This window comes from Salvia hispanica, chromosome 6, assembly GCF_023119035.1.
Source record: "Salvia hispanica cultivar TCC Black 2014 chromosome 6, UniMelb_Shisp_WGS_1.0, whole genome shotgun sequence".
Lineage (NCBI taxonomy): Eukaryota > Viridiplantae > Streptophyta > Magnoliopsida > Lamiales > Lamiaceae > Salvia > Salvia hispanica.
The window spans coordinates 31,929,011-31,952,784 of NC_062970.1; the positions used below are offsets into that span (position 1 = coordinate 31,929,011).

At 33.5% G+C, this 23,774-nt stretch overlaps 3 protein-coding genes across 5 annotated transcripts; 1 reads left to right on the forward strand and 2 right to left on the reverse strand.

The window, feature by feature from the left end:
* Positions 1-3,667: 3,667 nt before the first annotated feature.
* On the reverse strand, positions 3,668-6,000 carry LOC125196761 (ALA-interacting subunit 1-like). The gene is made up of 8 exons (XM_048095378.1): positions 5,819-6,000; positions 5,625-5,683; positions 5,478-5,552; positions 5,179-5,289; positions 5,018-5,088; positions 4,620-4,920; positions 4,075-4,364; positions 3,668-4,009 (listed from the first exon to the last, which is right to left on the reverse strand). The coding sequence occupies exons 1-8, from the start codon at positions 5,865-5,867 to the stop codon at positions 3,955-3,957; spliced, it is 1,011 nt and encodes a 336-aa protein (XP_047951335.1). The 5' UTR covers positions 5,868-6,000; the 3' UTR covers positions 3,668-3,954.
* Positions 6,001-6,526: 526 nt separating this feature from the next.
* On the reverse strand, positions 6,527-8,419 carry LOC125196762 (succinate dehydrogenase subunit 4, mitochondrial-like). Of its 2 annotated transcripts, none has more exons than XM_048095380.1 (3): positions 8,320-8,419; positions 7,962-8,206; positions 6,527-6,930 (listed from the first exon to the last, which is right to left on the reverse strand). In XM_048095380.1, exons 2-3 carry the CDS (start codon positions 8,187-8,189, stop codon positions 6,757-6,759), a joined length of 402 nt encoding a protein of 133 aa, XP_047951337.1. In that variant the 5' UTR covers positions 8,190-8,206; positions 8,320-8,419; the 3' UTR covers positions 6,527-6,756. The 2 variants fall into 2 exon arrangements, with proteins under 2 accessions (XP_047951337.1, XP_047951336.1); XM_048095379.1 differs by having other exon boundaries at positions 8,290-8,398.
* Positions 8,420-10,624: 2,205 nt separating this feature from the next.
* LOC125195869 (probable cyclic nucleotide-gated ion channel 20, chloroplastic) lies at positions 10,625-16,285 on the forward strand. 2 transcript variants are annotated; one of them, XM_048094135.1, is made up of 13 exons: positions 10,625-11,005; positions 11,611-12,107; positions 12,355-12,546; positions 12,762-12,860; positions 13,333-13,470; positions 13,630-13,878; positions 13,992-14,255; positions 14,455-14,600; positions 14,710-14,787; positions 14,959-15,088; positions 15,176-15,422; positions 15,632-15,791; positions 15,924-16,285. In XM_048094135.1, the coding sequence occupies exons 2-13, from the start codon at positions 11,625-11,627 to the stop codon at positions 16,018-16,020; spliced, it is 2,283 nt and encodes a 760-aa protein (XP_047950092.1). In that variant the 5' UTR covers positions 10,625-11,005; positions 11,611-11,624; the 3' UTR covers positions 16,021-16,285. The 2 variants fall into 2 exon arrangements, with proteins under 2 accessions (XP_047950092.1, XP_047950091.1); XM_048094134.1 differs by having other exon boundaries at positions 10,626-11,064.
* The last annotated feature ends 7,489 nt before the right edge of the window (positions 16,286-23,774 follow it).

Genomic DNA, 23,774 nt, shown 5'->3' on the forward strand with positions numbered 1-23,774 from the left:
AGAAGACCCAATATTGCAATTTTATTCATAAATCACAAACAACACATCTACCTCTTGCACGCATGCATGTATGTCTCCCAGTCCATCAACTCCCACTACTGCATCAATCTCTTCACATTCGGCAACAACAACTTTGGGTTGTGCTCCTTCTGCACTCCTACATGATGCAAATGCTTCCTCCAAATTCTTACGGGCTGCCTCCTCTTCCCTCTTCCATTCCCGACGTTTGTCTTCTAAACTTTTGGTCAAATACTCTTCAAACTCAACATCCCTAGGGTACCACTCAATCATCAACAATGGTGACACTGTTTTCTTAAACTCATCCGGCTGTTGTCTCTTCTTTTTTGGTTTAGGTTTGGGCACAGTAATTGTTTCAGGTTCGTCAATCTCCTCAATCACAACTTTGGATTTTTTCCTATCTTGGACAAATTTTAGAAACTCCTCCGCTTCTTCCTTTCGTTTCTTAAGTAAGGCTGCCGCCGCCGTCATCTCGACGACGTAAATGTGAACTAGCCTTGTGCTAGTAGCCGCAACTTCGAGAAAAGCGGCCAGATGTGGGTCGTCAATAATGGGCATCAGCTCACCGTGTATGTCAACGCCCATACAATCACCACTATACTTTGGATGAACGTAATAGAACTCGCAGACGGTTTTCCTATCATACTTCAACCTCAATACCATACTGGACAGATCTAATAGCTCGAATTGGTTAATATTGCAATAATCAAAGAATGTCAGGTGACCCCCAACATACTTCTTCTGTCCATTGATTTCGATGAGTGAACCACCGTGATGAAACGCAACGGAAAACCTCTCTGGATGCTCCTCTGTTAAGGTTATTAGAAAATTAGAAAAATACCAAAATTAAACCAACAAATGTCACATATAGAGTCTAAAACCAAAACAAAATCCCAAAACTAACAATTTTCGAAACCCTAAATTAAATCACAAAATTGGTAGGTGAACGATTTGTGAAATTTAAAATTGAACTTACTGTATTCTTCTTCCGGGTAAAAGATATCAAACGCAGGATTGCGGATGTCCCATGTTTTTGGTTCTACGTCGATTACCTCCGGACCGCGTCTAGGTGACGGTGGCGGAGACCAATACGGAGATGGAGGCGGAGACGGAGATGGAGAAGTAGACGAAGAAGAACACGGCGGCGGTACCGGATGCTTTTTCTTCCGCCGCGTTGAACTATGGGACGAGGAAGCTCCAAATGTACCACCTCGTTTTCGTTTAGGCGGCATTGATGAAAATGGCGTTTGAGAGAGAGAGATGAGAAGTAAATTGGAGGGAAGTGTAAATAAGTGATTTAATTTCCCATTCTACTACTATGTAATATATTTCATTTCAGGTACACGTTGCGTGTGAGAAGCCAAACGTCGCCTGCAAAAATTCAAGGGAGAGAGATGAGAGACAAGACATTGCAATCACATCATTGGGCGGATGTCAGACAAACTGCATGTTGCAGACATGCAGAGGCGGCGTCCATACAAATAGGCGAAAATGCCCTTTAAGGGCTTAAGGGTGTTATTGTCCGAAAGAACCTGGTTTGTGATTTTATAGTTTGTTAGATCTCTATGGTGGGATTTTTTTTTTGTTAGGGGTCAACGGTGCAACAAGTCGAAAAGTTAGGGACCTTTTATGCAGTTCACTCTTTATTTAATTGGTAAATACTTCCTAAATTGTGTTTCTTTTGCCCAACTTTACTTTCAGCAATTCTGAGTCCATGACATGTCCAGTTCACTAAACTTTCATCACAATGCATATATTTCCGTTCCATGTTAATAGAGTCATAAATTCCGAGTTAATTGAGTTATTTTTATTTTTAACAAAAGTAATTCTTCATTTTATTTTATTTTCTCTTTTTCTCTCTCATTTTACTCTCTCTTACTTTTTCAACCATTCATTTAACATACTATTCCTTAAACTCGGTGACAAAAAAAAACACAGTTTTTGAATTACGGTATGTGTTACAGGATATTTATTTCTGGGATATGCTAGAAGTTGGGATTCACAATACTCTTTGGTCGTGTTTGGTTGACCGGAAAGTAAAGTTGACATGGAAAATGATTCCTAGGAAATGAATCTCTAGAATATGATTCCCAATAACTTTACTTTCTCGTGTTTGAAAAATATCAAGATTTTATATTTATATTTAATTTAAACTCCAAACTATAAATATACTACTTATTACTTTTTTTATTTATAAAAAGAATATAATTTAAATTTTGTAATAAATTATTAACTACAAATAATAATACTTATTTATTATTACGATGGATAGTTTAAATATAGATTATCCATCATAATATATAATAATATAATTATAATTAAAATTACATGGAGTAATACTCATTTATTATTAATAAATATGATTATTATTATTATTATTATTATTATTATTATTATTATTATTATTATTATTATATTACGGATATTATAATTGATTAAAATTTATAATTCAAATTTTTACTACGACTTTATAGATTAATTATTAATTTATAAAATATATTAATTATTATTTATTATAGTACGATTTATATTATATAATTATATTTTAATTATTTAATAAATTATTAATTACTATTATAAGATTTTATAAAATATAGTCATAATTATGATAATTTCAATTATAGTCATTTATTATAATAAAACTAAGTATGATTTGTAATTTTAAATTATTTTTAAACATTGTAACAACAACAACAACAACAACAATAATAATAATAATAATAATAATAATAATAATAATAATAATAATAATAATAATAAATGATACTATATTGCATTAAATATGTAAGAATCCTAAAACTGAGAAAAAGAATACCTAAGAAAAATTAGGATTCTGAATCCTGGAAAGTTGTACTAACTTTCCTTGCTCTTGGGATTCTGATTACTTTCTCGGTTTGATAAAAAACCGAAACAAAAACAAGAATTTAAAATTTAAGGAATCATATTATTTTCCCAGACAGAATCCTGACAGCCAAACATGACCTTTACGTGTCTTATTTTTGCTAAGATGATGTGGTTTTTATAGGCAGAAAAAAATATGGATATTTGAGATGATACAGAAATTAATGTACAATTGATAAAATAAGAGAGAATATGAGAAGAGTAGTTAAAATATGGTTATTGGATAGTTGAACTCACATTATTATTAATGATTAATGAGCTGTAATGATGGTTATAGTGGTATAAGTTGTAAATAAATTAATGTATATAGATAATGGGTTAGGAACAATTTTTATAAATAAAAATGTTCATATTTTTACGGGACGGATAAGTATTATACTCCACTAAAGTTTTACTATTGTAAACAATCACCGCACAGGGTTGCACTCCTTTTCTCGGTCCGAAACTCCGTTCTTGCCCTTGAAGGTTTTGGCCTTTTTGGGGGTAGTTTCACCTAAAACAAAAGTTTTAAAAAGTGATGGTTGAACTATACCCAAGTTAAACTTTACTCTACATACAAAAATTACACGTTTACATCCGGTATCAAATTGATAGTTTGAAGTTTAATTAAATATTTTTATTGTGGGGTACTTTTTTTCATTAAGGGGATATAAGAAATGTATAAACATGTTTACTACTCCATATTCTTTCAAAAATAGGTGTCTCTACAAACACAGAAACACTAGATGAATTCAAGAAATATGAGTAATAAAGACAAGCATATATCACTTTCATTCGATCAACTCGTTGCAATAAACCCCACTTGGCAAATACAATGAAGTATAAATATGAGCTAAAGAAGCAAAAGTCTCCATTACTGAATTTCGAAACAGAAATTCTCCGCCAGCCATGAATTTCTTAGTGCTGATTAAAGGTTTTGTAAAAAAGGAAGAAAATAGAATAGCAATCCCATGATGAAAAATGTTGCAAGAACTGCTTCACCCCTCTCTCTAAAAAAGAGAGAATCATAGTACTTCATTGTGAGTAACAAAACAGTCAATCCAAGGTTGGACTCTTGTTCCATGACAGATAGGAGGGATCTCCCAAAGGCCTGCACAGAGATGAATCTGAGCAAATGAATACAAAAACTTGATATTAAAGTGGTGAGTTAGTTACCTTGGCTTGAAAACATAAAGAAGTGAGAAAATGACACCAAGAACAATGCTGGTCCCTCCAACAGCCATGTACATTTTGCCAATAAAGTCATTCTTCCCACCAATCCATGTCGCCGTTGAGATCACCAGCTTCTTCCTCCCATTGAAGGAGTATGTGTTGTAGTTGTTCTGTATAGTCACTGTGATCTTCTCATTGGCTTCGAGGTCTGTCTCGATCTTCCCGTATAGTTTCCTGAACGTAGGCAGCGCTGAAGTCCGCATCCACACCATCAGATCCTCTTGCTGGCTCAGCTGTTTTCACATAAAGAACAAATAAGGATTAGACATATGACAGCAAATCAATTCCAAGAAATGAAAATAATAAGCACCGATAGAAAGTGTGTTTTCTGATTTAGGTGTTGTTTTGGAAGTTATATGTATATGCAAATTGATGATCCTAGCAAGATGGAGGCATATAGTGATGATCCCATTTGAGTAAAACAACAGACAAAGAACATATGACAAACAAATCAACACTTGCAAGAAAACGATGATAGGTATACTAACAGGTATGCTCTCATCAAGTTTTGCACCCCCAATCAAGGTGCCATTCTGGAAGTTCTTGGGGTAGATATTGGAACCGAATTTATGAGTTCTATCGCTCCTCCAAGCGATGTCTTTCTTGTTAATTTGCAAAGCAGCATCGTTCTTGGACAGCATGTAGGTATCGTTGAACAAACTCCAAGCAATCAGCCCACATGGAACAATGGGCTTACCGTCACTTGTTTGCCCTTCTGGATCACATGGAGTGGTGCTAGACTCAGCTTTGGGGTTCCATAACTGACGGTCACTTCTGCTTTTCACATATCTGCACTAGCAAAAGGTTTAGCTAATTAAATCCCCTTTTTCGGTCTGTTTCAACTAGTCCACATTGATCTAATTGCAACACAGATGATATCCATAACCTTCTGTGATTCTGATAGAAGTTGTCAAGCTGGTAATACACATAGACTGGCTTCCTCATCTTCTTTGGAATCTGTAGGGTGAGAAATAGGCCATGAAACAAGAGATTCAACACCAATAAATTTTTTTTTAAAAAAACAGATAAGGAGATTAGACTAATTACAGTGAAGCTCCTGATGCAGGTTTTGTTAGTTGCAGGATCTTTGATGAAGCCAACCTTCTGGTCAGTTGATGGAATGCACACGTCGTCATAACGGTCGACCACTTCAACCACCTAAATTTATACACATGTAACAGTTGATCATTTTTTACACAAACAAAAACAACATAGGATCTTGTAATGGGGAACAGCAGAATTCTAGATATGCTTCTGTTTTCCAATGGATTTTTTGCAAAAAAACATGTAAACCAGCAAAAAAAACAATCTTGCAGATCATAAAGAGAGAGATGGAAGATGATTACATTCTCGGATGCGGAAAGAGCAAGCAGACCGATTGGTATGAAGATTATGCCAAGGCACATAAGAATTCCAATGACCTAAAATCAACAATTATGATCAAAGACAGAATCTTTCAGTATTATCAATGATCAAAGATTGAGAAAGCATACCAATGCAGGAGTAAGAATCGGTTTGCAGGCGGGGAGTTCTTGCTGAGTAAATCTTGAATCTGCAAAAAAATCAAAATTTAATAATTGACAATGAAAAGATTGTAACATGCATGACACACAAAAAAAAAAAAAAAAAAAAAAAAAAAAAAAAAAAAAAAAAAAAAAAGATTTAAGGGAAAATCAGGAAATTTTACATCTGGGTTTCCTGGAAACCTTTTTAGAGGATCCATCATCAGAACTCATTTGAAAATGAAAATTTATTGTCCCTTTTTCAGATAAAGAACATAATCTGAATCCTTAAATTTGTGCTTTTCTTTGAAAGGAAGAAAATCAAGTCGTGTAATGATATGTTTGGAATCTCCCTATGCTTCTAATCTTAGTGTTTCTATGTTTTTAGGGAGATTGCAAATTAAATTTAAATCGGGATTTATTGGCGAATGAAGCGCAAAGCGAGGTCATAACTGAACGCATCCATTTAACAAGGATGCTCAACTTGCATGTCCCTCCCTGTTCACGATCCAACCAAATGGCCAAAACTAATTAATTAAATTTAGTTATATTATTTAGTTAATTACATAAATAAGAGCAAATATAAAGGATTGTTTGTTCCATTATCCTTTGTTTTATGTTTTTTTTATCAATTTAATTATAATGGAAAAACCATCTTCTTATAATTGGTGGGATTTTGCAATACAAAGCACCATAAAATATGCTTTATAATTGGAGTAGTAATATATAGGTGTTGGACTTGGTTATTATGTAATCTAAGTATAATGTTGTTTATAATATCTTATCTGTGAAGAAAAGATGATTTAGCAACTTCGGGATTCTGATAATAATTTTATGGAAGAACATACCTACTCTGTTTCAAAAAATTCATGCATCCAAATGCAGCAACGGTATAAAAACAGAAATCACACCATAACTTCATACTTGCTCTGCAAGATCAATTTTATTTCCTAGCAGTAGGTAATATGCACCTTATAACAATCTATTCCAGAATTCATACATTTCCAGACAGAGCTGAGTCATCTGAAGAACACTTTATTCATATCCCTTCTTGCTAAAGGCAGGAATATTGTGCCTGAGACGAGTTCCAAATGGGCACTTTTGCACGTAGACAACCCAGCCTTTAGAGATCAGCAACAGCCACGACAACATCCTTGGTCATGATTATAACAAACAGTCTCAAACAGATTGAGATCCATGTTCGAGTCATTTCATGGTGAACATAATCAGCCAGAACCTCTTCCATTCCGTCATTTATATGCCAGAGTACAGACCGAATAGCTCTAGTTCCTGGGATCTGGAAATAACCAATCTTTTCTATTAGAACAGTTACCATGAACTATATATAGTCTTAAAAATCTACAGAAAACTGAATGCAGCAGGCCTGCTTAATGCTTAATGACTTGGACACAAATAACAAGGTGTACAAGTGGTAACGAAGAAATATACACAGCAACATAATCTCAAAGGAATTTCATGAGAACTATGACGATCGAGAACAAAGATCATGGTCGGAAGGGGACTCATTCATGATATTAACATGTATCTTAATTCAATAAGCATGGAGAGAGAAGCTGTCAAGCTCATGCCCAAATGGGGAGCCAACAAGGCATAGACAAGACTAACCAAAGGAAAAGGATATGCAGTTTAAACAGAGTTGTGAGGTTGCACAGAAAAAGAGAGAGAACTTTTGCACCTAAAGAACATGAGGGAGTTTGCATTTGAGAACTAGCCTAGATAGATAAAAGTGGTATAGGCTAACATTCTTGAAATAAAATTGTCACAAGTGCTTAATGCATCCCAAGACCCTTGATAAATTTCTTATCATTTGAGCTAATTTTGTTTGACTAACATTCCATTGAAAGGGTAGGATTAGAAAAATGCTAGTAGTCAGGATAATAATACCCAATCACATATCATACTCTCAAACTACACTCCGTGAGCATATCCTTCTAAAGCCTATGGCCTGAAGGATTAACAAGATTTTGCATTTCAATAGCCCAGACCAATTGGCATATAACCAATAGATATACTCGAGCTACTGATCCGTAGCAAAATCAAATCCGAAAACTAGGAGTATCTGTTTGTAAGACATGAAATACATTTCCATATAAAATCACAAATTTTCCAGATAACTAACGGAAACAAACTCCTCAACTACGTAAACCAGAACCGCAAAAAGAGATAATGCGAATGGCATCTCCATCGAACTCACAATTACACAACCAGATCTCTTTCTACTCTACGTTTATAATAGCACAATTAGCAGCTGAGTTGAATTCTGACGAAATCGATAATGCATATCCGAGTCACTAGAAAACGACGCACCTGGGCAGAAGAGGAGTAGGGGCGGGATGCTACGCGGTTGAGGCATGAAGCAGAGGAAGAGATGTTGCCGCCAGTGGGGAACATTAGGGCACGGGGGCGCCCGATAGCCGATTGGCCGGCGGCGGATGGAGTGTGGGGAATCTGGCGGCCTGCGCTTGAGCCTCGGAAGGCTGACGCCGCCGATCTGCTCAGGCGAATCGCCGCTGATGCGCTTCGAGAATTTGCCATCGTACGCTGATGCGTTTCTGATTAAAGAGAAACAGAAATTGAAAAACGCGCAAAAACAATACAATTATATGGAGGATCTTCAATCGATGAAGGCATGTACCTCAAAATTCTTCAATAGGATTAGAATTACCTGCTTAGGTTTTGGATTAGAATTCTTGAAATAAAATTGTCACAAGTGCTTAATGCATTAAAATAAAATAAATGTCTCGACTCCACCACCATAATGCTGTTATTAAATTTTTATTTATTCATCGATTAAAATAGATTCCTATATGAATTTAATTAGTTAGTACTCCCTATGTCCACGAGTAGGAGTCCCGGTTAGCCATTTTCATCCGTCCGTCGTTAAGAGTCCCGGTTAGACATTTTATCTTGGGAGTATAAAAAATAACCTTATTGTTCCCTTAATTTAGAAGCTGCAATTAATTTTAATCCACTTTGATTGCAATTTCTCACTCTCTCTCTTAATGTTATATTTCACTATTCCAAATAATAAAGCAAATAATAATATAAATGGGTCCCACATTCCACTATCACACACTTTAATTATTACACTCAAATTTTTCTTAAAACCCGCACCCAACTCAACCGGGACTTCTATTCGCGGACGAAGGGAGTACTTATTACTTTGTTTTGTGTTGACTTTTTTTTGCTTATTATTGAAATTAAAATATTAAATTACAAGTTTTTATAATTTTGCAATTATTTTTTTGATAGTAAAAAATTGAAATTGATGTGGCAAAATCAGATATGATGTGATGCCAAAATAGGTCAATTTTGGATAAATCGGTGTCATTTTAATTAACACTCAAAATATAATGGTTTTTTTTTGTCACGCTCGCACTTTGCTAAGCATAGTATAACAAAATATGAGAAACCGTGATGACCAAATTCACAATAATAACTGCCTAATCACAAATACTTAAATAGAAATCTTAGTCATCGTCAAAGATATATTATCTGGAAATAACAATCTACATTGTCTAAATCAACAATGCATGATGGAAATGAACATAGTCACGTGTAATCATGTATGAAGACAAAAACATCAAAATGTCCATACTTATTAAGAAAAGAAAAATTATCACATGGATGGTTTGCACGGCGCAAATCCATTTGAAGGATTAGGGAGACTTATCACGCGGGCTATGATACAACAGAAGCAAGATGATGCATCCACACTAGCTGAGACTTGACCAAGAAGGAAGATGTGATGCAGAATAAAATCAAAACTTAGAAGACGTTTCTTAAAGTCAAGTCCACGCTGTTATTTCAAAGACCGAGTGACCTGGCAATCTCCCTACCTTGGGCCTGATGGGCACTTAAAGACACCACCACCCCCACCTCCCCCCCAAAAAAGCGGTGCAAGCACAGTTGTTTGACATAGAATGCAACACATCAATGGTTGTGGATGGAGCAGGGGCAGAAAGACAAACACATAAGCAAAACATGGACGAAACGGGAAAGATATTAGAGTTTGAGAGGTCTACAAGCATCATATGATGCGCAAAGGGGTATGCAAGCATCATATGAGTGAGTCGCAAGGTGAAACGGCGACGGAGACAACAAGCGCCACCCGAGTGGCTTGTGGAACAAATTCTACTCTGTCGTGTGGCATACTCAGATATATGATTTGCCTTTAAACAATGATTTATTTATTTAATTTTCAAATTTTTTGAAAAAGTTATGAAAGTTGAATACGATGTTTTAGGTCAATTTTACAAGGTTCCATATTACTTTTGAATCAATTATAGTAATCAAATTACCGGCTATTTTAATATTATAAATTTTCCGCCATAAATAGCCTTATTAAATTATACTCCCTCCATCCCATTCTAAGTGATTGACTACTTTTTGGTATGTGTTTGAGGAAAATGATTCTCCCTTCGTCCCAGCTAAGTTGAGTCGCATTTCTTGTTCGGATGTCCCAACTAAGTTGAGTCATTTCCCGTTTTGACAAAAAACAAAACATCTAATCACTTTTATTTTATTCCATCACATACTTTACTCTCTCTTTATCTTTCCTACTTTATTTATATCTTCAATACAATTTCTTAATCTATGTGCCCAAAAGTTATGTCTCAATTTAATTGGGACGAAGGGAGTAATGAATCATTAAAATGGAGAGAAAGTAAAGTAAAAAATGATAATAATAGTTAAAATGAAGAGAAATTAAAGTAAGTAAGATAAATAATACTCTCTTCTATATTATTCTATCTCTTATTTACTTTATCTCCATTTAATTATTTATTAGTATCAGTTTTTTCAAAACGCTAATAAAAAAGAAATCAACCACTTAGGATGAATGAGTTTTAGTAATTTAGTAGAGTAAATTTGAGGTTGAAGAAGCTTGGAAATCGCAAGTGGGATTTGATCGAAGGGATAGAGACGACAAAGATGCAGCATGGTATTCTACGCCACGCCAGTCGCCACCGGAGTTCGAAAATCTCAAAAGGAGGCTGCCACCAATCTTCACAAAGCGACAAACACAATGGGGTCAACACACACACACACCCGCACGGCTGTGTGTTTTATTGTCTGTCCCAACGACTACGACTTGGCCAACTTGCTGCAAACTCTCTTTCGTGTTACCATCGTCTCAATCCCTTTGCGGGTCAGCGCCTCAAGTCCTCCTTTACCAAATTATATTTAACCACATACAGATTTCTTGACCGCCGTACCAAATCAACGCCTTTCACTCTCTCTCAACTCTTGCCTTTTCCCACTTCAATTATTGTTTTAATTTTGCTTCATTATTTCCACTTTGATTTTCTCTAGCAGCCGTTGCTCTTCTGGGAGTACTTCTATGCTCTATGGTGAGCTGAATTTTGAGTTTTGAGTTTTGATTAAATCGTTGCTCATCTTACTACAGCAGGTACGTTGAATTTTCCATTTTCCTTTTCTGGGTTCGTTTTCTTGTGATCAGTGTGCAGTGGGCTTGGTTGCATGATTTTTTCTTAGTCAATTTGGTCAACTTAATCTCTGTTCTGTGATAAGGCATATTGATGGTTGCTTAATTGCACTCTCTGCTACAACTGTGAGTTATACTAGTTACTTGTTTCATGCTTTTTGTTTCTTTTTCCTCATTTTTTAGTGCTTGCTTGTTTCAATTTTGTAATATAAATAGTGAAATATTGGATGTTGAGGTATAAGAGAAAGCAGGAATTATAAAATGTCAATTGCAAAATTTTACATGGAAGTTCCCTGCAATTATTTATGGAACATGAATAAGTGGATGAAGAGAGGAATGGTATGATTAAAAAAATGATAGCTTTTGTAGCTCCAGGAATCTAAATGTGGAATTGAGACTTCAAATCCTCAGCTTTCATGATTTTTATGTTTTTAATGTGATGTTGGATGGAAGCATAGTTGTTTCTAGCTTTCAACCATCGAAAAAACTAACTGTTTTGTTAACAAATAGGTATATTTTGAGAAATGAGTTCTTATGAAAGAGATGAGATACCTATGCTACCAGCTGCATACTTACAGTCAGATGCTGGGGATGACTCTGGTAGTAGAGGATTGTCAACCAGAAGAAGTGCTTCGATGTCTGCCCCTTCAAACTCTATGGATTCCACTGAATATGAACCAAGTCTTGTGGGTTTCACCGGTCCTTTGAGAAATCCAAGACGGGCTCCTAATACACAGATGAGCGGTCCTTTATATGCAAACCGCAACCAGGAGTTTGTCTTTCAACCTCCCAAAGGTACACTACGCCAAAAGGGGACAGAGCCCAAACTAGATGGGGCTGCCAATAATGGTTGGTCAGCGGAGAATTATGGGGGTAGGAATGAGCATCTTTTGAAGTCAGGGCAACTGGGGATGTGCAATGATCCATACTGCACAACTTGTCCAATGTATTACAATGTTAAGGGGCGCACAAAGCCTTCAAGAAAAACAGAGATATTTGATGCAAAGGTACTAAAAATTATGTCACGGGATCCAGGAGCATTACAATGTAAAAACCCTTTTTCTTATTTCTGGAAGTGGTTTGCATCTAAGCTATCTCTTTTTGTTGAAATTATAGCTGCTTGATTGATAATTTGTTTTCTTCACATTTCTCTTAATAACCAAACTTCTAAGTTTTGCACACTGTCGAGCAGTTCGTAATGCTTAACAAATTTCACGTATTAATTTTGGTGTTATTCTGATAAATTTGTTACAGTTTCACAATATGATACATGGAGATGGGAAAGGTTGGGCTAAGAGAATGTGGTCCTTTCTGTTCCCTTATATTGGAACAGTTATGAACCCCCACAATGAACATGTTCAACGGTGGAACCAGTTCTTTGTCCTTGCTTGCTCGTTTGCAGTTTTTTTGGACCCATTGTTCTTTTTCCTGTTATTTGTGCAGCAGGTAATCTTTTTAAAGCAAGTTGATCTTGCTCCATTCATGTCTGCTCATGATTAGCTTCACTGGATGCTATGAAATGTGAGAATAGTATCTTGTAAATTGATTGTGTTAGTCTTCATTTCCAAAGTTATATGTGTAACCTTCTATATATAACTACAGAAGGTAACAAATAAGCTCCCACATCTCGTATAAATCTGAACATCACTACCTTTTACCAGGATAATAAGTGCATAGTACTAAATTGGCCGATGACAACAGCAATGATCGTCTTGAGAAGCATGACTGACTTCATTTACTTGCTCCATATATTCCTTCAGGTACATGCACTCACGCACCCTTACCACTCCATTGAATCCTTTTGCTGTTCCTTGTTCTATGCTGTGTTTGGCCTGTACGGTTGGGTACTCAAGCATTTTTGTACTGTAACAACAAAAAAAAAATTGTCTTATTCTCTTAATTCTCATGCACTAGTCATATAATACATGTGAAGGAAGTTAATACTACTATATTATCCTTAAATTTTCCTATCCTTATCTGGAAACGGGATACGTGGGTTCAGATTGATTCAATTTTTAATTAACTAAACTTTCGAACAATTACAGTAGTGATCGGTGAAAATGGACATTTTAGTCATACTTATACAAAATTTTCTCTCGTTTTCTCCTTGGAGAACTTTGCAATCAAAATACTTACAGACCAAACGAGCTTTTCGGGCAAAAGACATAGTAGTGATGCGTCCTTTTCTCTAAACATCTCTTACAAGTAAAGATATTATGTCATTTTTTGCAGTTCAGGCTAGCTTATGTTGCTCCCGAGTCCAGAGTTGCTGGATCTGGAGATTTAGTCGATGACCCTAAATTGATTGCTCGTAATTATCTCCGTGGATGCTTTGCTATTGATTTCTTCATTGTACTGCCCCTGCCACAGGCAAGTAGTCTGTCCTGTTTCTACTGATCTGCTGCATTAATATATTCTAATCTGATCTCTGCATATGAATATATCTCTATCTTCTTGTTTAATAGCAATATCACTGACCAGCATTATAACCATTTAAACTGAGTTAATTTATTTGTTGGTTTTTCTTAGATAATTATATTATTGGTCTTACCCGGTTCAATTGGAGCATCTGGCGCAAATTATGCAAAAAATCTTCTTCGAGCAGCAATCCTCATACAGTATATTCCAAGGTTGTGGAGATTCTTACCTTTAGTTGCCGGTCCATCTCCAACTGGCTTCATCTTTGAATCAGCATGGTCAAATTTTGTCATCAATCTTCTTACCTTTGTTTTGGCAAGCCATGTAGTCGGCTCGTGTTGGTATCTCTTTGGCCTACAGGTTCGACTGCTCTGCTACGAGCATCATTCTTTGTCTTCTTTTTTCAAATTCCAAGCATTATGTTCCTTTTTAAGGCTGTGCATTTGACTTTTTCTAGATGTACTTCTGTGCAGAGGGTCAATCAATGTTTTCGAGACGCTTGTAGTAACAGCAACATTACGGAGTGTACAAAATTCATCGACTGCGGACACGGAAATGCTAACGAGAGGTTCAAGGAGAATAGAGAAGATTGGGATATGTGGAAGAACAATGAGAATGCAAGTGCTTGTTTCGGGAAAGAAGGTTTTGACTTCGGGATTTATGAGACTGCTGTCAATCTAACCACTCATAGAAGTTTAATTAAAAGATACGTGTACTCGTTGTTTTGGGGGTTCCAGGTATCTTTATGCGACACCATCATGTTATATCTATATTGATTTCATGTTTCCTCACATTGAGAAGTCCTTAACCTAATTGGAGATCTATACTGTCAAGAAATTTTTCCTTTACATGATTGGCTGGATATGCCATAGTCTCATTATTCTTGTAGAGATGATTTGCATCTGACACAAATCCATCTTGTCAATCTTTGTGAAGCAAATTAGTACCCTTGCTGGAAATCAAGTTCCGAGCTACTTCGAGTGGGAAGTTCTTTTCACCATGTCTATCATAGGGATTGGTCTCCTGCTTTTTGCTTTGCTTATTGGGAATATGCAGAATTTTCTCCAGGCTCTTGGGCGCAGGTAGAAAATGGATCTCGAGTTCACACGAGAGATACAGAACTTTGATTTATATCTTCGATCAATCTAACTTTCAGTGTAGTTAAACATTTTATTCCTTTTTTTCCTTCAGGAGGTTAGAAATGTCTCTCAGACGCCGTGATGTTGAGCAGTGGATGAGTCATCGTCGCTTGCCTGAAGACCTACGAAGGTATTTTTCTGAAGGATGGTTATGGTTATTATTTCATTTGTCTAAAAATGTTTCTTTTTAATTTACTTTTCAATCTGCCTATTTTATATACAAAGAGCTAAAACAGTAAAAGAGTTGTAGCCTTGCATCATGCAATATCAATCTGTTTATTTGTATCGGATGCATATGCAGGCTAGTTCGAGATTCAGAGCGTTATACTTGGGCTGCAACGAGAGGTGTAAACGAAGAAAGGTTAATGGAAAACTTACCAGAAGATCTTCAACGAGAAATAAGGTGCCATCTCTTCAAGTTTGTCAAGAAAGTAAGTTTGTAACATAGTGAGCAGCACAAAATATTTAGTATCACATGTTTAAGATCTTTGACTTTTGTACATCTGCTGTTGTTACAGGTCCGGATTTTCCAAATACTGGATGAACCAATCATAGACGCTATACGTGAGAAGCTGAAGACTAAAACATATATCAAAGGCAGTAACATCATGGTTCGTGGTGGCCTCGTTGACAAAATGGTTTTCATAATCCGGGGACAGATGGTGAACAAGGGAGAAGACGGGAATGAGTCTTTTTTAAGCGAAGGGGATGTCTGTGGAGAAGAACTTCTTACCTGGTGCCTCGAGCATTCTTCCGTAAATAAAGGTATTAACCTGCAACTACTGTTCCCTTCTAGCTGTTTCTCACATAATCGACTTCTCTTATGGCCTCAATTACTCCGAAGAATGACTTTCTAAGTTGTATTTTACATTTTTGAGGTTGTAAGAATGGTTTCTTGATGAGTATAGTCATCCTATAATTCCATTAAACTTGTCTTGAACTAGTGATAAGTGCCTTCCTTTCTAATGTTTCAGATGTGAAGCGTAGGATCCCGGGACCTAGATTGTTGAGCAACAGGAAGGTAACGTGCCTGACAAACGTGGAAGCCTTCGTCCTGCGCTGTGCTGATCTTGAAGAAGTGACGAGTCTGTTTGCAAGATTCTTGAAAAGTCAACGCGTTCAGGGTGCCATCAGGTAATCTATATGTAGCTCATGAATAGTTCGCGGCTCATCTGCTGTCGTAGATGCATGTGTTAAATTGGTAGTACATCCCAACAAGATGCACCTCCATCTTATTGTTTCAACTCTATACAACTTGTGCTGCAGGTATGGGTCGCTCTACTGGCGCACACGTGCAGCCAGGCAAATCCAGGTGGCGTGGAAGTACAGAATGAAGCGGATAAACCGCGCAGACTCCGCGTAACACATCCTCCACAAGTGCAGATAGATGATCCAAGCACAATGTAGGTGTGTGTTGGTGGTGAGTAATGTCGAAGATTAGTTTTTATGATTATTGTGTGCATCTAATGAAGTGGGCAGAGAAATGTTTCGACATTATTTTGAGTAGTGAATAAATGTGTGATCTGTTTTGGAGCCAAAAGGTGTTGGACCAAAGTTAGAGATGCATTATTGTAATTAAAGATGTCTTACAGAATAGGTGAGAATTTTATTTTCTCTTGTCTGTTTCATCAGCTGTCATGTTATTATTTTCCCTCCCTCAATTATTCAATTTTCATTTTCTTTCACTTTTATAAGTAGTAGTATTATCAAATCACAATTTAACTAAAAGTGTCAGTTAACTAAAATTCAAAAATACAAAAATATTAAATCATGTTATCCACTATATTACCAATTCGGCAATTCCACTTAAATACTAAACATTCACTTTTTAATCTCACCATATTACCATCCAAACAACTTAATTAGGATGGAGAAAGTACTACTACTATATAGTTAGGTTGTTAAACAACATAAATACAATTGATAATGATTGTATATTTCAAGCTTTAGATCATTATGAAGGCATGGATTTTTCTATGAGCTTTTAATTACATTACAAACAACTATAGGTAATCTCCTTATCTAACTATTACTATCCAATTATTCGGATGGATAGGCACTACTACCACTAAATTTATGATCCCCATTGGTATCTAACACAATTTATTATAAATGTTCTTACATCGATCATATGACCAAAGCTATAGGAAGATTTATAGGGTTGTTAAACAAGGTGAATTTAATTTGATAATGATTGTGTATATTGATGTTTGAGATATCATGATGAAGGCATATATTTTTCTATGTGCTTTTAATTACATTTACAAACAATTATAGTTAATCTTTCTTTAAGTATTAATACTCAATTATTCAAATGGATAGGCACTTCCACCACTAAAGTTATAATTCCCATTAATCTAACTCAATTTATTACAAATATTTTTATAATATCATAAATTGCAGAATATTTTAATAAATTACTCAACCCTATTTATAAATCTATGTATATGCATTCGGTTTAATGTATATTTATTTTAATCGTACAGGTAGGGGCTGTGCCACCATCAACACTTTTATATGCTTCAAATAGAAATATTGGCAATATACATAACACTATGTTTTATTTATTTAATCTTTTTAATACGCAACTTCTATATGTACATATATCCCTTTTACACAAGGGAAGTCCAACATTTGGATATGATGTACTCATTAGATTTAAATTTCAAAAAATAAGTAGGCTCTATCACGAAATCCTAGTAATTCAACGAATAGTAAAATAAGCTCTCAACATAGTTACCATTTAAAATAAAGAAACTCTATGTTACTATTGTTATTTTTTAATGTTTCTGCTGTGATAGTATATTTGTTGAGTTATTTTTCTTGATGGAGGTTCCATTGTAGTCACATTTATGACACTATTACATTTAATATCACGATAAATGAAACGCGTAATTGGAACTAAATAACTGAATGAGTTGCAACAACATATATCGTTCAAAATTATTGTAGTTTTCTTTCCTACTCGCCAGCCCTAAAAAAATTTATTTTATTATTTTGGTACATTCAATTTATAAGCACTTAAAGTAAAAAAAAGTAAAGTACTAGTATAAAAAATATAAAGTAGAAAAATTGAAAAGAAAACCAAATAAAAGAGATAATAAAGTAAGTTAGATTATATGTATTGTTTTTTGACAAAAAGAGGAATGTTTCCTAACTTATAATGAGGCAATAAAAGAGGATTACAACCCAGTTACATTAAAACAAGAGAGTAATATATTAACTTCATTATAAGACTTAATCATCATATATACCATCGTTTTTCTTTATTCATTGACAATATATCATTACTTACACTACCTTTAAGATAAGCTCATTTCCTCAGTATACAACAATCAACAATGTATAAAGGTAAGCTCATTTCCTCACTATACTACAATCAACAATGTTTTAGCTGCAAACCGGCAAGCATTCTGGTTCGGTTCGCACCTTACACCACCATGTTGAACCGCCATGAACAAGTGAAACTAGAAAACCGATTTTTTATTTTAAATATTTTTTCAAATTCTTAAAAAGTTTTTTGCTAGTAGGACTCAAACATAGAACCTTGACTCTAGTTAACAACATCTCTATGTCAATCCACCAAAAGGACTTTTCGAAATATTTTTCTTATGTATATATGAAATTTTTTATCAACACAAAAATAAATTGTTTTAATTTTATATTCTTTTATGTAATCATTAATTATACATATACTTAACTAAAATTATCATCATCTAAATATTAAGTATACTTTACTAGTTACTAATTTTATTCTTATCTCTATAATATACTCCATGTATAAGGTTTAATATTATTTAATATATTATTAATTATATTTTATTATTTATTAAATATTTATATTTTTATAGTATAATTTAATTTATGTATCTTAACTATTAATATTAATATATTTTTTTGTTCATGTATATGTGCTACTACAATATTATTCACTATATATATTATTTTGAATTAAACTGAATTTGATCTATTTTTATATATAAAATATTAAAATTTTACTTACACTAACTAAAAGTTAATTATATTTAAGGAGTAGCGTTTTAGGCAAAAAATTTAATACAATTTATCATTCACTAAATTTTACTAATATTTTTACAATCATATAGAGTATATACCTAATTATCTATAAAGTTTAATGTATTTTATGAGATGTATATTTTATCATTTATTAAATTTAATATATTTTGTATATTATTTGTTTGAAAGTGATTTAATTAGTTGGACTGGTTGAACCATAAATCAGTAGCGTCGTCGGTTCACTTACCAGTCCAGTTTTAAAATATTCACAATTATTCACTATTTTATTAAAATTTATGTAGACCGTTTAGACTTATTTTGGGGATAAGAGAAATATGATTTCGTTTGTAGGATCTCGCATAATTTATTATAATAATGAATAGTTAATCCTCCACAATTAAGAATGTTTGATTAAGGTATAACTAAAAAGGAATAATATTTCAGAGATGCAGGAGAGCCAAAGAGGGGGGGATATAAGTCATTCCACATTGCTTGGTCGCAGAAGTTACTCCTGCAGGTGTCGCACCACCAGCAATTAAGTTGTTTCCGGCGGGTTTTACCATCCTTATTTAAGTTTTGAAGCTGTACAGTGCATGGCCATCAATTATTAATTTGTATCCACCAATAACTTCTACTCCTATATCATTTCTCCAATTTATCTCTAACTATAGAAAAGTATCCAATTTTTTAATTTTTTTTAGGACGGCTCATAAAAAATTGTTGAACAAGTTGTTATATGATATTAAAAAAGAAGAAGAATATGTTAGTGATTTATCCAAATTTAATTTGACATTTGTCAAGATATATAAGTCAAATCCAGATTCTTATGCTTGGATCTGATTTGGATGTTGTATTAATTTTATAATTCTGAGCTTTAATTCTGGATATCACTTAATTGGATGCTCGAAGAATAGTCGACATTCAGAGATTTGCTGGCGAAGTTAGCTTCTTTTTCATTCATTTTGTTTTTTTCTTTTGAAAGTTCAGGGACATTACTCCGAAAAGATATTTGTGAAACATGTTTGAGCAAAAATTGAAACGTTTGGGACTACAAAAAAAGTCGTTGATTAGTGAGGAAATTAGTGATGACAGGCGATCGTTCAATAACTAGTGATGGGATGCCGTCATTCACTAATTAGTGACAGATTTTTCTGACACTAAAACGACCTTAACAAGCAGCCGCCCTATGTTTTCCGTCGTTGGGTTAGTTAGTAACTTTAGTGACCAGCTTTTTGATTATGGCTCTATCCAATACTAATTTGTCACTAACTTTGTTTAGCGATGAAAATTCTTTGATTTTGGTAGTGTGGAATAAATATTTTGGCAATTATGTTAATATTGAGATATTTTCTTTACATGCTATCAGAGTGGAACAACATCAAATATTTACACTGTTGGGGATATATAGAAGACCCCTGATTCTCAAGGATCTCGTAGGATGACATGCAATATATGTGAATTAATTAGATTCTTAGGCATGCTCATATGGATCAAAAATTACTTTATTGCAATTCTTCTTTTTGTAGACGAAAGCTTACAACTGTCGTCACTGCCCTAGTTGAATTCAACCTTAAATCTTCTAATCAATCATCCTTACTCATGGTTTGATATGAGCAATATCATATCAAATCTTAAATCTATGAAATATATATATATATCATATCAAATCTTAAATCTATGAAATATATATATATATATCACGGTGTGTGTGATCTAATTCTCAAATACAAGAAATTTAAAAGACCTTATTTATTGAACTAGTTAGAATAAATTTCAATTTGCTAGATTTTTTTAAAATAAAAATTTATTCATAACATCTCTTGGGGACAACATCATCCCCGACATCGTCGAGACACGATTCTTTAAAGTAATCACGCTATCCAAGATGTCATGATCATTGAGTTGCGAACACCCAGCACATATTGTAAATCAAAGTAACACATGGTTAATATCGTATGCTCAATGCTACTTATATATATTTATAAATAACAATCATTGAATCTTGTATTTGGTTTAACCAACATGAAGAGCTTACTTCAATGTGATATACCACAATTAGTCTAGTGCTATCAGTCAACCAAGATTGGAAGTGACTTCGAGTTAACATAAACAATCATTCAAAAGTGTCCATATCTATCCAGACGGACAATATTATTAACTTATATACTTCTACAAGTTATCAAATTAGAAGTCCTTTTTAACCATGAGTCTGCGTCAATTTGCAGCACAACCAACGTACCTATTCATGAACAAACGTGTGCATGGTATGTGCTTTAAAGATCTAGAACATATATAGTGCTTTATGCCAAACACATTTTTTCCTTTCTTTAAGCGTGATGATGAGGATGCCCTAAGAACTTTAGAATCAATTTGACATCTATCTGAATTTCGTTAGTTTATAATTATAATTTGATAATTGATACTCTAAATTCACATAGATTTACTATCATCTAAGTATATGATAAATAACCAAAAGTATAACCAAAGTTCTTAGATTTAAATCTAATAAAACACAATTATATAAAAAACGAATAAGCCAAACATGTTGGCATTGCAACTGCAATCTATTACATTAATTACTTGAAACAATTACGTTACAATTAATAACAGTACAATTTATTGTCAGAATTTTGAGCGAAAGTTATTGTGAATATATATTAGCGTATATAGACACGACGTTTGGGTTTTCTTGAAGTTACAAACAACCATTTTTCGGTAGGAAAAATCAAAATTTAATGAGATTCGAAAAAGAGGTTCCAAAAAAGAATTTAATTGAAATTATTAATTAACTAAAGTTTTTACTGAAGAAGATAGATATGGATAAAAAAAACATTAAAATCACAACACAAAAATATATTGTAAAATAATCGATAGTTTTTTTTTTTTCCGAGTAAAATATAACAAGAAAATAATTTTAAATAGGAGTATTTTTTTCTTTTTGAACGCACTTTTGATTTGTCTGACTTTGTACATAAATTTAATTGTCCCCAGATTGATTTATATGACAAAAATAGAGTCAACAAAACTGCTAAATCATAAGAAATTTCGGAGACAATTCAATTTGACGTGCAAAATCAAACAAATCAAAGGGTCATATAATTCCGTTTAGAAAATGTCATTTGCATATTTAAAAATCGGCTAAAGTTCGTGTATTCTAATATGAATGATCTCAACTACGAAAAATATTTAACCTTAATATGATTTCGCATAAATAAGTATACACGTGCCAAAATAGGATATAATAAATTAATTTATTTAATAGTAATTAATATATTAAATAAAATACTATAATATTTGAAATGAATGTTATGGTGGAAAATTATTTTGAATATAAGTTTTTAAATTACTATTTTTCGTATTTTTCTTTTAGTTTTCAATTTAGAAAACAAATAAAATAAATTAAAATCAAATTTCAAAAATAATATTTTTACTAAATGAAAATTCCTACATTAAATTTGAATTGTTACACATCCTATAAATTAGAAGAAGAATGTAGGTAGAATACTGTATTAAAAGTTATACTTTAAAAAACAAGGGTGGCTGGAAATGTTGCAATAAGGCAAGGAGAAAACTAGGCGGACCACCGGAATTTTTGACGGCCTTGATTTGTGGCGGAGCAGCAGCATTTTGCAGCCTTATTGCGAATGATCTATAAATAGGAACTTTGAGGATGATACAAATTTTAACGTGAAAATTGATAAAATATGAGAGATAAAAAGAAAAATAGTTAAAATAGTAGTATTAGTAGATGATGTGACTCAGTCATTAATAATGTAATGTCCTACGATAAAAACGTTTTAATAAATAGAAAGTGGATTAATTGCATGAGGCAAACCAAAATGATAAAGAAAAGATTTTTTAGGGATATACAAAATTGATATAGACATTGACAATTTATAGTTTTGTTCGTGGATATACTCCTAAGTTAATTGACAAAAATGATTAATTAATATTAATCATATTTTTACAAAATTAGCAGCAAATGAAAAATATAGTTAAATTTAAAATAATTATTATTATAAATAAATGCACAACAACAAACATAGGACTACTTATTACTAAAATTGGAACCTTTATTTTTACTTAATTTTCTTTTTCCACTTAACAAAAGATGAATAAAATCCCGTACCGCCCAAGGAAGAGGTCATCTTCCCTTGGTGCGAGGGAGTAATATTTTTCCAGTAATTATGTCAAAAGTTAAAAATAAGTTGGAATTGGAGTAAAATTGAATGAGTATACCAAGATAGATATGAATAAGGACTGACAATTTTTAACACAATATGATAATCCGACATAAACACGTACGAAGTTAACTCGACATGAACACACAGTTTTTGGGGTTGTATCCTTATTGGATCGACTCAATAAGAACACGATGGTTTCAGAGTCAGTTCGGATTGGGTTTGGATTATTGGTTAAGAAATAAAATTATTATTTTAATTAATTTAAGTAATTAAAAGTATTATATTTTAATTTTTCCCTGTAATATCAAATTTTAATAGTATAATATAGTGTTTTGGTCGTTATCGTGTTATGTCAAACTATATTGTATAGTAACTTACTACTATAAACGGTAAGACTGACAATTTTTGACATGATACGATAATTCGAACAAACACACACGAAGTTAATGAGTTGAGACTCGATATGAATCAGACTATTTCAAATTGAGTTAGAGTTTGGTCTTATTGGGTTGAGTCATTACAAGATTAACTCGACAATGGCCCAATACGTATGATTTAACAGTCTATTAGATGGAGCTAGAATAAATATATTAGAGATAGAAATGGTGTTTTCAAATAAAATGACGAGGCCTAGGAAATAACTATATCAAAGCATAAGAATGAAATGAAGCTAGAAATTATGATTCAATTTGCTCCTTAATTGTATCATACCATAGATCATGGACTAAAAATTATTGGATGCCCTGAATTTAGATCGAGATTAAGCCTGAGCCTACAATAGAGCTTTCATCACTCTAAAGTCTAATCTATAGTCTAATCTAACGCTAATTGGGGTAGTAAGTAGACTTTTTAGTTCATATTACAGCAATTAAAATTTTTCTCTCACACGAGTGATTCATATAGGTGGATGCATATA

What these genes read in the sequence shown, in the direction of transcription:
- LOC125196761 (XM_048095378.1), bottom strand. Translation starts at nt 5,867, where the DNA reads ATGAGTTCTGATGATGGATCCTCTAAAAAGGTTTCCAGGAAACCCAGA. An exon ending in CCTGCATCAGGAGCTTCACT is followed by an intron (nt 5,089 to 5,178) that starts GTAATTAGTCTA and finishes CTCACCCTACAG; the next exon opens with ATTCCAAAGAAGATGAGGAA. An exon ending in TTCTATCAGAATCACAGAAG is followed by an intron (nt 4,921 to 5,017) that starts GTTATGGATATC and finishes TTGCTAGTGCAG; the next exon opens with ATATGTGAAAAGCAGAAGTG.
- LOC125196762 (XM_048095380.1), bottom strand. Translation starts at nt 8,189, where the DNA reads ATGGCAAATTCTCGAAGCGCATCAGCGGCGATTCGCCTGAGCAGATCG. An exon ending in CCTACTCCTCTTCTGCCCAG is followed by an intron (nt 6,931 to 7,961) that starts GTGCGTCGTTTT and finishes GGTTATTTCCAG; the next exon opens with ATCCCAGGAACTAGAGCTAT.
- LOC125195869 (XM_048094135.1), top strand. Translation starts at nt 11,625, where the DNA reads ATGAGTTCTTATGAAAGAGATGAGATACCTATGCTACCAGCTGCATAC. An exon ending in GGTATCTCTTTGGCCTACAG is followed by an intron (nt 13,879 to 13,991) that starts GTTCGACTGCTC and finishes ACTTCTGTGCAG; the next exon opens with AGGGTCAATCAATGTTTTCG. An exon ending in CGCGTTCAGGGTGCCATCAG is followed by an intron (nt 15,792 to 15,923) that starts GTAATCTATATG and finishes CTTGTGCTGCAG; the next exon opens with GTATGGGTCGCTCTACTGGC.